The sequence below is a fragment of the Corvus hawaiiensis genome, chromosome 6 (genome assembly GCF_020740725.1).
Source record: "Corvus hawaiiensis isolate bCorHaw1 chromosome 6, bCorHaw1.pri.cur, whole genome shotgun sequence".
Taxonomy (NCBI): Eukaryota; Metazoa; Chordata; class Aves; order Passeriformes; family Corvidae; genus Corvus; species Corvus hawaiiensis.
The window spans coordinates 37,415,068-37,427,465 of NC_063218.1; the positions used below are offsets into that span (position 1 = coordinate 37,415,068).

General features: G+C 40.9%; 2 protein-coding genes across 2 annotated transcripts; one reads left to right on the forward strand and one right to left on the reverse strand.

Moving 5' to 3' along the window:
* Window positions 1-963: 963 nt before the first annotated feature.
* On the reverse strand, window positions 964-5,809 carry HAUS2 (HAUS augmin like complex subunit 2). The gene is made up of 6 exons (XM_048308484.1): window positions 5,501-5,809; window positions 5,215-5,307; window positions 3,339-3,408; window positions 2,415-2,547; window positions 1,649-1,757; window positions 964-1,511 (listed from the first exon to the last, which is right to left on the reverse strand). Exons 1-6 carry the CDS (start codon window positions 5,801-5,803, stop codon window positions 1,362-1,364), a joined length of 858 nt encoding a protein of 285 aa, XP_048164441.1. The 5' UTR covers window positions 5,804-5,809; the 3' UTR covers window positions 964-1,361.
* Window positions 5,810-5,836: 27 nt separating this feature from the next.
* On the forward strand, window positions 5,837-11,588 carry LRRC57 (leucine rich repeat containing 57). Its single transcript, XM_048308485.1, has 6 exons — window positions 5,837-5,943; window positions 6,689-6,859; window positions 8,031-8,166; window positions 9,171-9,439; window positions 9,911-10,096; window positions 10,655-11,588. The coding sequence occupies exons 2-6, from the start codon at window positions 6,776-6,778 to the stop codon at window positions 10,694-10,696; spliced, it is 717 nt and encodes a 238-aa protein (XP_048164442.1). The 5' UTR covers window positions 5,837-5,943; window positions 6,689-6,775; the 3' UTR covers window positions 10,697-11,588.
* Window positions 11,589-12,398: the final 810 nt, after the last annotated feature.

Consider the following 12,398-nt stretch of genomic DNA (forward strand, 5'->3'; position numbering starts at 1 on the left):
TAACCTACATAGCAAGTGTTGGCACAAAGACCCCATTAATGTTTGTGGGACTTGATCACGAGTTTATATTCTTAGATTCTACCTCATGACATTCTGCTTAACCTAATTCAAATTGTTTCTATCCTCTTAACTTTCCTCAACAGCAGCAGAGAGGAACATCGCCATAGCTTACACAGTATACTAGAGATTTGTTAAGTTGGATGTCTTGTCATCACACCCTGCAGAATGGTTACAAAGATTAAAAGGAGATTCTCAGAAAATTTCAAATATAAAATAGACCAAACACAAGTAAGTCATAATAGAGTGTGCTCAACAAAGAGCCAAAGATTTCTTCCTTAATTCTGCTTTAAGTTTATATGCAATAATCAGATAAACTTGTGAAATTTGTGGTACTGAGCCACCCAGTGGTTATTTTGAAAAAGCAAAATGCTCTTACTTCAGCAACAGAAATCAACAGGTTGGATGTTCACGTACCAAACAATACAATGGTAGAAAAGAATACATCTGCACCGCTTCTGTCTACTCCGTATCCTGAATACAAAACTGGGCACCCTCCAAAGACAACCATCCTGGTTTATAGATGTCCTGCCCATGACATTTCACCAACCTGTCTCTTCCTGAGGGCTACAAACTGGAACAATCAATGCTTTTGATAAACTGTCAATCTTACTCATGGAACAAGAGTTTTATTCTAAGTGGGACACCGAAAATAGGGAAAGCAACAGAAAATCTGAACAACATATTTATATCATTGAATATCGAGAATATATTTGCTATCATTGAAGCATGGTTTGCAAATCAGTAGACCTGCCATATATCACCAAGTCCATTCCCTGCTTTCCCACAAAACCACATCAGTCACAATAAACTGTAATTTAAAACTAATTAAATTTCTTGATTGGAACTCCTACGGAAACATAAGCTTGGACCTAAGATTTTATAACAAAATTAAAAGCAAGAAACTGAGCTTTTGAAATCTAGTGCTTTTATTGAAGTTTCATGGTTATGTACAAAATACAGTGTTTTATCAAGATGCTTACAAAAATGAATAAAGATACTATAGCAAGTGCAAAAGAAATATCAAAGCAATTTTCCATTGAACATACAGGCTCCAAGGGACTCCAATCCAACTATTTCAAAAAGGAACTCCTTAACAGGCTTCTCAGCACCCTGTCTTCCTATGAGCTACTGCTTATTGTCCTTTTATTTCGTAAATAGTTGGAGAACTGTTACTTAATAACAGAAATATAACTACCTACAAAGTCTCTGTTGGATTAAAAGACACCCATGTTGCAGTTTTCACAGAAGACCCTAAGAAGGTAGTTCTTTGAATAGTCATCCTATTTGAGAAAAATGATTTGTTAGGTTAAAGATAAGCCAAAGTCCAAGTCAGCAGTATTGCATACGTTGTTAGAATACACTTCCTTTTGCAGTTTTTCCCATTTCAGTATTTGCTCTGTCAGCTCCTCCAACTCTATCATGAGCACCTCTGTTTTTGACAAAGTGGTGTCCTGAAACAGAAAAGGGTTGGATTTAATCTCTATACATCCTGTCAGTCTATCAGGACATAAAAGTAACTCAAATAACCAAACAGCATTGCATTTTTCATGCTGGAGAAGACAGCAGGTTCAGTTCTTTTACTACTCACCATATTGTTCATCATATGTGATATCTGAGGCATGCTTCTTACAGACTGCAAATGGCTTTCAAGCTTCTCAATGAAAGTCACAGCCTCTGTCAGCAACTCTACTATACACCTGTAACCAAAAATGAGCTCAAAGGTTGCGCTAAACAACAAGAATTTAATACCTATAAGCTCTTTTTTCATTGCCCTGCTTTTCTTAGTCTCCTTCTCCAGCTTTATGCAAGCTCCTTAACATCTAATTAATTTTTCTGCAATTACACTTCTTGCATGACTCTTAGCAACAAGCAGGGCAGGAATTACAGAAATGACTAGCCACTTCTTCAGTACTTGGGCTAGATTTTTAGACCATAAGAAGAAGGACTATACTTTTAAAACATGCACTATGCGTGTCTGGGAATCATTCATGCTTAGCTCTAAGCAAGCAACAGTGGTAGGAAGATACCCAGTGCTAAAGTAACAACTGCTTGGGAGAAGCATAACAAACTCAGCATGTAGCACATTTGTTTAAAACAATACATCACAACTCGTTCTGTAGACTTCTGAAGACAAGACCAAAAACCTAAGTAAATATTCATAAAATATGTATTACTACCTTCCTACGAATTTATCAGTGAGTAAACTACTAGCTTTTAGCTGAGGTTCTGCTATCATTTTTTATGTCTATTTTTATCAGGGGAAAAATTAATGAAAGCATGGAATTTTTACTGTCTACTAGTTCAAATTAATTTGGACTCATGCATACAAGAACAATTCTTTTCTGTGTGCCTACTTGTGAAAAGTAGCCTCAATAGGCAGGCTCTCTTGACATCTGTGTTTTATCAGCCTCTTTCTGAGAGCCCTCTTCTCTTTCAGTATGGCTTCCAGGTGCCTGTTCATATCTTGCAAAATTTCGCACTTTTTCCCTGTAAAATAAAATTGCAAAGTTGAACCTATTGTCCTGCTAAAACAAGAGCAAAATCTGTCCAGCAGACAGAAAGAAAAACACTGATCTATTGCAATGGACAGCTTACATTCAAGACAGACATTAATCAGAATGGCTTTTGCTGGAGCATACATGATTTAGTATCAGCATGCACTCAAAGTCACCATAACTACTTTTTAGAGATATAGATATGTTGTTTTACATTATCCATATTCTTAAGTAAATTCTCTTTGAGATGAAGTCAACTTCTTAAACTATACCATAGCATTGAAGTATTGCAATAGATTTCACTACCCTACCCTAACAGTGGCAGGCTAGAATGCTTTTAAGTACCCATAAAATCATAGTGGAAAAGTGTGAAATAATAGATGAACACATATGCTCCCCAAGTGCTGAATTATAAATTTAAGTTTAGGGGGAGAGAGATGCAGCAGAAACACACGGAGTTTCTGGAAAACAGAGTAGCATATGCAGGCCAACGGTTACTGATGATCTCAGAGCTGATGCTCCACTGACCCTGGAGAGCTGACCACACCTCCCACACTGTTTTGGAGAATGAGTTACACACAGAGCTTCTACTAAGACTGTAGAGAGTGCAAGTTCAAATAGTATGGAAACATGCTTTAGATGTTAATGAAACACCTACCACCTCCAACAATTATTCAGAGACGACTGCTGCAATAACTTCTGGAATTGCCATGTACTCAGAAGAAACATTAATCTGCTGCTAATTTAAGACTCTTGGTTTTTCTACGGTACAACTGCACTTACCTAAGTGAAAATGGTGAGTAACGTCTGCTGTCTCATTCTCCAACTGCATCATTTCAGTTTCCAGTTTTATCTACAACAATAATAGCATCAAATGAAAATGCATTTTTAACATACTTATCCAGATATTGTTGACTCTCGTGGGGTGGAGGAGGAAGTAGAAAGGGAGAAAGTGGCAGCATAGGAGAGAGCATGTGTACGAAAGAGAGCAAGCATTACCACAAGAACATGTTACCCTGCTCTCCAGAGAGTGTCTACTACTAGGTGGGGCTTTTTTGGTCAACAAGAAAAAGACTGTTTAAAAAGACCAACTTAAATAATTTGGTGATTTGTGCTGGAAAAGACAGATCTTGCAATTCATTCCTAAACCACAGAATTTATGATAGAATGGCTTGGGTTGGAAGGGCCGTTAGAGATCATCTAGTTCCAAACCCCTGCCAATGGGCAGGGATATCACCTGCTAGACCAGGTTGCTCAGAGCGCCATCCAACCTGGCCTTGAACACTTTCAGGGATGGGGCATCCACAACTTCTCTGGGCAACCTGTTCCAGTGTCTCACCACCCTCACAGTAAAGCATGTTTTCCTAATATCTGATCTAATCTAATCTATCTTCTTTTAGTTTAAAACCATTCCCCCTTGTCCTAGCATTATCTGCTTGTGTAAAAAGCCACTCTCCCTCACTTTTTAAGCCCCCTTTAAGTACTGGATGGCTGCTGAACAATCCATGCTCTCTCAGCCTGTGTTTGTAGGAGAAATGTTCCAGCCCCTGGATCATCTTCATGGCCCTCCTCTGGAACTGCTCCAACAGGTTCACCTCTTTCCTGTCCTGAGGATCCCAGACCTGGACACAGCATTTCAGGTGGGGTCCCACAGGGGCAGAAGAGGTGAATCCCCTCCCTTGCCCTGCTGGCCACGCTGCTTTTGATGCAGCCCCTGATGTTGTTGGTTTTCTGGGCTGTGACTGCATGTTGCTAGGTCATGTCTAACTTTTCATCCCAAGTCCTTCTCCACAGTGCTGCTCCCAATAAGTTCATCTCCTCGTCTGTATTCATGTCTGGGATTGCCCTGACCCAGGTGCAGGACCCCACATTTGGTCTTGTTGAGGCTCATGAGGTTCTTGTGAAGCTACTTCTCAAGCTTGCCCAGTCCTCTGGATGGCATCCCATCCTTCTGTTGTGTCCAGTGCTCCTCTCAGCTTAATGTAATCTGCAAACTTGCTGAGGGTGCACTGATCCCTGTCTACGCCATTGATAAAGATATTGAAGAGCATCGGTCCCAGGACAGAGCCCAGATACCACTGGTCACCAGCCTTCAGCTGGACATAGAGCCATTGACCACAACTCTCTAGCTGTGTCCATTCTGCCAATTCTGTAATCACTGGATAGTCTACCCTTCAAACCCATGTCTCTCCTACTTACATGTCTTGCAAAGCAGTTTCATAGTCTATGTAATGTCTAAACCAACATTATAAAATACAAGGCAGCAGCTCGTTCAGGCAGTAGGAAATGTCTGAGATTGCTGCCGGCTAACCAACAAAATTGCCTATAAAGAGGCACATTTTTGTGACTTGAAGTCAACTACATATTCTTTATTGTTCAGTTTCCTTAGAAAACTTCAGGAAACAATTTAGTCAAAGGTGCAGCCTGCTGAGTCCTTCTACTTATTCCTAAAACTTTTGTTTCACAGTTTTGTTCTTTTCTTGATGACAACTCAGTCCACTGGGGAAAAAAGTGCCAACTGTTAAACAGCTGAACTGTTAAAAAACCCCTCAAAACATGAGACATCATGGCACGTGGCAGTCTGATACTTCATCAGAGCCCTGGATTACCGCCAGGTATCAAAGTGCTGAGTGCACACTGGCAATAGTAAAGGCTGTACCTCATTGATTTCAGCTTCCGTGTTTACCATTTCTTCCATCTCTGAGAATTTTGCAAAGCACGGCGTTCTTCTACTAGTTAAATCCAAAGCCTCCTTTGAAAGTAAGACAACAGGAAAAATGCAATCAGTAGCAAGAAAGTACCGAGCAAATGCTCCATAATAAGTCTTCCACAGTTTGAAGTTGTTCCTCTCCTGCGCTCCGCAATACAGCACAATTCACCCGAACAACGCCTAAGTCACGCTACTCCGCGGCGCCGTCCCCGCGGCCGCCGGGCCCGGGCGGTACCTGGCTCACGGCGCCCGCCGCCAAGCACCGCTCCAGCAGCACGGCCGCCGCCGAGCGCTGCCCGGGCTCCCAGGGCCAGGGTTCGCCGCCGCCCTGCTCCTCATCGCTCTCCACGTCGAGCCACGCGCTCCACTCCAGCTCCAGCTCGGGGTCGCCATCGAGCTCGGAATCGGACTCGAGCTCGGGGTCGCTCGCTCCGCGGGGCCGGGGCCCGGGCCCGGGGCTGGGGCTGGCGGCCTCCACGGGCGGACTCCCGGCGTCTCGCAGTGGCGGCGGCGGCCGGGAGCGCCTGGGGGCCGCCATGACGGGCGTGGCAGGGACGGCGGTGACTCGCGTCCGGTTCCGGGCGGGCGCTGCTGGAGCGGCGGTTCTGGAAGGGCGGAGGGCGGGGGACGAGCCGGGGCTTCGCCGCCGCGGAGTGTCTGCCAGCGGCGCCCGGACAGGTTGGTTGAGCCGAGCCGAGCCGGGCCGGGCCCGGCGGCCTCCGACGGTGCTGGGGTCGGGGCCGGAGCAGCCGGGCGGGGTTGGGGCGGGGGGACCGCGGCCTGCAGCCGGTCAGGGCTGGCCTGGCCCCTTGCCGGGGCGCCCGCTGCGGCACGGGGCGCATCTCCTGTCGGGCTCCCCGTCGCGGCTGATTACGTGCTGTCCCCCAGGCTTCATTCCCCACCGCCCGGCTGCGAACCCGGCTCTAATCCCGGGCCTGTGACTCGTGCGCCCTGGGATTAAACCCGCCTGGGGTTACGGAGGTGGGTGTCGTGTGTCTGCTAAGAGTCACGGCAGAGGAGTCAGTTTTCTAAATAGAATAAAACCCAAATAAAACCCAAATAAAAACCCAAATAAAACAGTAGCAGTGTCGGCAGGCCAGCGCTGATAGATGCCACAGAAATCACAGCCCGTCTACGTGGAGAATCTCCTTATGCTGCGGGGTCTCGAAAGAGGCAAAATGTGGAAAATGTGCAGTTTTCCCACTTCGTTTTAACTCTGTTTGTTGCATCATTTCAGTAATCAAACTGCTGTAATGTAGGTAAATCTGCTTAATCTAGGTAAATCTAGGTAAACCTTTAGACTTCTAGGTTCTAGCTATGAGGGAGATGAAAACGCAGCAGTGAAATGGTTCAATGTGTCAGAATGCTTGTAGTGTTGGGGACAATGCACGTAAAATGACTTTTTACATTTGCTTTATTGCAGAGATTTTGGATTGCAGTTCTCTAGCACAGAGTAAAACTGGCTGACACCATTACTCGAACTCTGTGTGCTTGACAGAGAACTGTTAGGATGGGAAATAGTGCACTGAAAGCCCACCTGGAGACAGCACAGAAAACTGGTGTGTTTCAGCTAACGGGAAAGGGACTTACTGAGGTAATGTACTGGGGGGGGAAACATGGCTGTTTGTGTGTATGACTGACACTTTGGGAGAGAAATTCCCACTTCACTGTCATAATGCAGTTGCATACCTGTATTTCTTGTAAACAGTCATGGAAAATATTTCAAGTTTTGTTGGGTTTTTTTTCACTTTTGCTTGCCTTGTCTTCTGATTGAGGATTTATCTCTCAGGGCACTTATATACTTGTGAGCTTATGCTTTACAGTATGTATATCTTCAAGAAGTACTAGTTTTGATGTTGTGCTTTTAGAAAATGTCTGTAAACTTGAGGGGGAAAATGTAAATTTTATAACCATATTGTTGCTCAGAAAGGTACTCCACAATTTGTCACATTTAGATACTTCTGTTGTATTTAATTGTAGTCATATGAATAGTCTGTACAGGCTTTTCATTGGGCTGGCAGCAAGCATCACGAAAGTTTATTATATTGGAAATTATCTTAACTTAGACTCAACTCCAGAAAAACACAGAATGTCCTGGAACCATAAATCCAGCAACGATTTGCAGGATAGCCAAAAAACCCTCTATATTGCAGTAATTTTCCAAGACTTTTCTAACATGCTTTCTTCCACTGTCCTACCTCCTCTCTTCACTTTTTCTCTGTCAAGCCAAAGGAGAATCAAAACCACTGGCTTATTCGCCAGGACTCCTTGATGGTGATTGTCAGGTTTTTCTTTTTTTCACCTGAGTGCCAAGACTCAGTACCAAAGTGGTACAGGATGTAAACAAGAATAAGGAAAATGGTATACATAATTACTTAAAAAGGGAAGCAGGAGAAAAATTTTCAAATCATCCTCTGCTAAAATATAGAGGCATTAACTAGGTGTAGAGTATTTTAAATGACAGGCATGTTTAAGAGAAGCACGTAAGAGGATGAAAATGTAATGTTTTTAATTTTACTTATTTGGATGAAAAACTACTCTTTCTAGATGTTAGTGTTTTCTTTATACCCCTTTTCCCTACCCCAGATGAAATAATATTTTAAAAAATATGCATTGAACAAATTTGCCAATTGCGCTGTGGTGATTGGACATTGTGATACATATGACAGTATGTAACAGTCGTACAATTAAAATTTTAAGCTGTATGACGTGAAAATTCAACTTTTTATCAACTATTTAAACGCTGTATCTTTTCCCCCCCATAGTTTCCTGAAGATCTGCAGAAGCTAACAAGCAACTTAAGGACAATAGACTTGTCGAACAACAAAATAGAGCTCTTGCCACCTCTCATTGGAAAATTTTCCTTTTTGAAGAGCCTTGCTCTAAACAACAACAAACTGAGTATGCCTGCTAATTAATATCTCCACTGATTTTTAAAATAATAAGTTGTTTTCTCTATCAAAAACGAAATTTAATTATTTAACTCTCACAAGATGTAAACAGGGAGTTTAGTCACTTAAACTGAAATCTTTGGAATTCATGTACAGGATAAAAACCTCTAAATCATAAATTCTACAAAACTAGTTGCCACTTAGTGTATTATTAATTTTGCAATGACACGTGAGTACTTAAACCCATAGAGGTTTTGTGCTGTGACTTTCCTGACGTGAAGGTTTAACAGTGTCAGATGGTTTACTACTTGCCTAGAGAACAGGTAATGAAGATCATATGTAGACAATGTTGCTGGCCGTTCAGTGGTTGTTACTGTTTCTGTTAAACAAACATCCATCATTATGGAAAAATCACAATGAAGAAACTAGGGGTTTTATGCATTAATTATGTATTATTTGCCTTTTTGAAAAAATGGAGATAATTTACGAACCTCACTGACTCTGTAGTGCAGCTCAGGAATGCTAGAGATTATACTCATGTGTAGGTGGAAAGAGGGATGAATGGATGCCAGCAGACCTTACTTGGTGAGGTTTGTATGCTGGTATGACACACTATGAATTATCTCATAACTTACTTCTGAGCAAGTTGAGTAATACCTTTAAAGGGCAAAGGTGAAGCTGTGAATTTTGTGGGTTTTCAAGTGTCATAGAACCTGTTGGCAGAGTGTTAGTAAGGACTATAACTGACAGGCTAAAGTCTCCTGAATAGTGATTGCAGATTGTGATTTGAATGTCTGCCTTGTCTGCAGATTGTGGAAGATGGTTAAAAAGCATGTATCATCTCTGGGCTTAAGTTTCTGTGCAGGGATCTGTGCCTTCACTGGAAAATGGGGAGGAATTCAGTGAGAAATTACTTAAATAGCACTGTTCTTCATGCAGAAGCTTATTTGAACTAAATGGGTATGCATGTTTACTGCTTTTTAGGTCATATGCTCTTCTGTCATTTTTCTGTAGCTGCTTTACCTGAGGAGCTGTGTAAACTGAAAAAACTGGAAACACTACATCTGAATGGCAATCACTTGAGGCAGCTACCAGCTGCATTTGGACAACTTTCAGCTCTCAAAACCCTAAGCCTCTCTGGAAACCAGCTTCGGACTGTGCCTACACAACTCTCTGGTCTTCGCCATTTGGATGTGGTCGATCTTTCAAAAAACCAGATCCAAAATGTGCCTGACACTGTGGGAGAACTGCAGGCTATCGAACTCAATTTGAATCAGAATCAGGTCTGGTAACTGAGATGTTGTGGGCATGTAGATTTAGGACATGGTTTACCTTAGACTTAATACAGCCATGGAACATAGGATGAGACCATCAAAACTTTATAGCTAAAAGACATCTCCTGAACACAACACAAATGAGGAATCATAACTAGAATTTGTGTACCAATATATCCAACTGCCTGATTTGATTAACTAAAAGATCCTGAATTTAGTCATGCAGAAAATGATTTGAACAGTTCTTGAGCAGGAATGTGACAAACAGATGTGTAGGTTGCTTGTCATCATGGAATAAAAAAAAGTTATTTTGATTTTTGATCATTTGTTACTTATGTATTATTTTTAAGTACTTACTATTAATACAGTATAGTTTACATTTACAATATGGCAATTGTTCTGTGTAAGTCTGAAACAGATCACTTTAATAATCACTGATCACTACCATTTTAATCCCGTTTCTCTTTTCATTTCCACAAGATTTCCCAGATCTCCGTTCAGATCTCCCACTGTCCACGCCTCAAAGTCTTGCGTTTAGAAGAAAACTGTCTAGAACTCAGCATGCTGCCTCAGAGTATCCTCAGTGATTCCCAGATCTCACTGCTTGCAGTAGAAGGCAACCTCTTTGAAATCAAGAAACTCAGAGAACTGGAAGGTTATGACAAGGTTTGTGTTTTGGTTTTGGTTTTTTGTCTCTTTTTTTAAAGAAACTCCTGGTGAAGTCCTTACTCAGAATACTAAGCATTTATGCTGGTGAATAAAAGCACTAAATAGTCTGTTGGTAGCGTCATTGCTACTGGATTCATAACTAACTTCTGAAAACAACTTCAAGAGTTCTTCAAAGATAACTTTCTCATAGGATTCAGGGTCAATGTTCTTTCATCAGCATCTTTTGAAGGGTAGCTAATAATGACAGGTGTCTTCACTTCGATGGGATGAAAACCAATGGATTCTTCGTATTATACAGCATTCATAAGTATTTAGCATTAGTTCATCCTTAACACTGGAGATTTGACCATTAATCTGAATTGCAGCAAATGCCAGAAATTTTTGGGGGGTGTCTTTGTTTGAAATGAAAGCTCTAATAGTTATGCCTGGGATATAAAAATATGCTTTAGATGCAGACTGTTTTTGACTCTTAGAGCAGAAGCTTAGCTGCTTTAAGTAATAATGAATTCTCTATTAATTTCTGAGAAAATCTTATATTTTTTGTTTTCTTTGTAGTACATGGAACGATTCACAGCTACAAAGAAGAAGTTTGCATGATTGCTGTTCTGACCCTGTATATTACCAGTAAGAAGACCTAGATTAGAAGCGTCTGCTTCACTGACTTAAACCAAGACTGATGAAGGAAATGATCAGAGTAGTCCACTTCTAGTAGTCTGATACAGCCTGTTAAGGCCACATTGAATAAACTTGAACTAGAGAATTTAAGTATTGAACTGATGAACCTGCCCAGGGGCCAGTTTTGATTTTTGTGCCACAATAGCTTTTAACACAGTACATGTTCTCCTTTGTCAGGGCTTGTTCCATCACAGAGAAAGGGAACAAGCATTTCAAAGTGGCCAGTTCCCTTTTGTCAGGAAGCTGGCTGTTGATTTGTAAGAGGACTATTTCTTCTGGAAACATTTTTCCATGATAGCACATGGAAGTTCTACCACCAAAGCACTGTATGTCTTGCAGCAAGCACTGTTCTGCAGAGAACTTTTACAAATGAGGTTTTAGTTTATAACCTGTATGTTTTGTTTTTTTTTTTTTTTATGAAGCACAAATAGTTGTGGTTAAGTTAAATGTTTTATTAACAGCTTCCAGTAAACAAATTGTGGTTTGAGCATCCTTTATTTATATTTAACTCTACAGGCTTTCTTTTCTCATAAGCAAGAATTGCACTACAGTCCATTTTTGCTTGAGCTGTATCAAATAAAAATTAGGTTCATCTTCAGTGTATTCAGTAAAAATGTATATCACTAGAAAATATAATATCCTTGCACTGACTCCTTGTGTACAGAGCAATGCTGAAGGTTTTAGTTGTCAGCCCACTGCTGCTGCCTTATTACCAAAAGCACCTAGAAAGAGCTAAAAATGTATGCAATTATGTAACTTATACTGAAAAGGAAAATGTACTTGTATATTTTAGTAAATTATTTTCAAAAAATCAGTTCAAGTTTATTTGGTGTAACTGTTGTCATTTTAATAGGTAGTACTAAGCTGTCACTGAAAGCCCTCATTTAGCTACCTGAGTCTGTCAGTTGTTGGTAACAGCTACACCTCAACATTACACCCATAATTAGGACTAGCAATAAGTGGTTCTTTCGTGATGCTCAGAGACATATTTAGTTCCCTGACCCTGCTGCCATCTTATTTCAATTCTTACATAGTAATACTTAAGAGTGTTTTAGGGGACATCAGCTCCTTATTCAAAGGATCGATGTGAGTCATCATTTAACAGGGAACCAGTTGTACTAGCTATTATTTCATTAAAAAACTACTAGCTTCTTGTCAGAAGTAGCTGTCAGCTGACAATGTTTATGAGACTTTGTTTTGCAAAACATAACCAGGAAACTGCTTTAAGAACATGTACATGTTACCATAATGCAAGGCCCTGTATAATCAGAAATCTATTCAGCGTCATACTAATAGATTCCACAGATTATGACATGCAAATTTGAGCAGTGAATAAAGCCTCCACACTTGTTCTAAATTTTAGCTCCTTCTACTTGATACCTAAATCCCATTTGAAGTACTAGCTTTTTTTTTCCTGTAGATTTGCTGTGCATGAGACATCAACAGAACAAATTAACTGTTAGCAGATTCCCCCTTTGTATTCACCAAAGGAATGGTCTATCATCAATATGTATGCACTTGGCAATACTGTGCTGTGGTGGCATTTTGGTTTTACTATTTTTTAACTGAAAGTATCTGTGCTCCAAGATGCTGCTTCTCTCATTTAACATGTGTTTATGAGGAT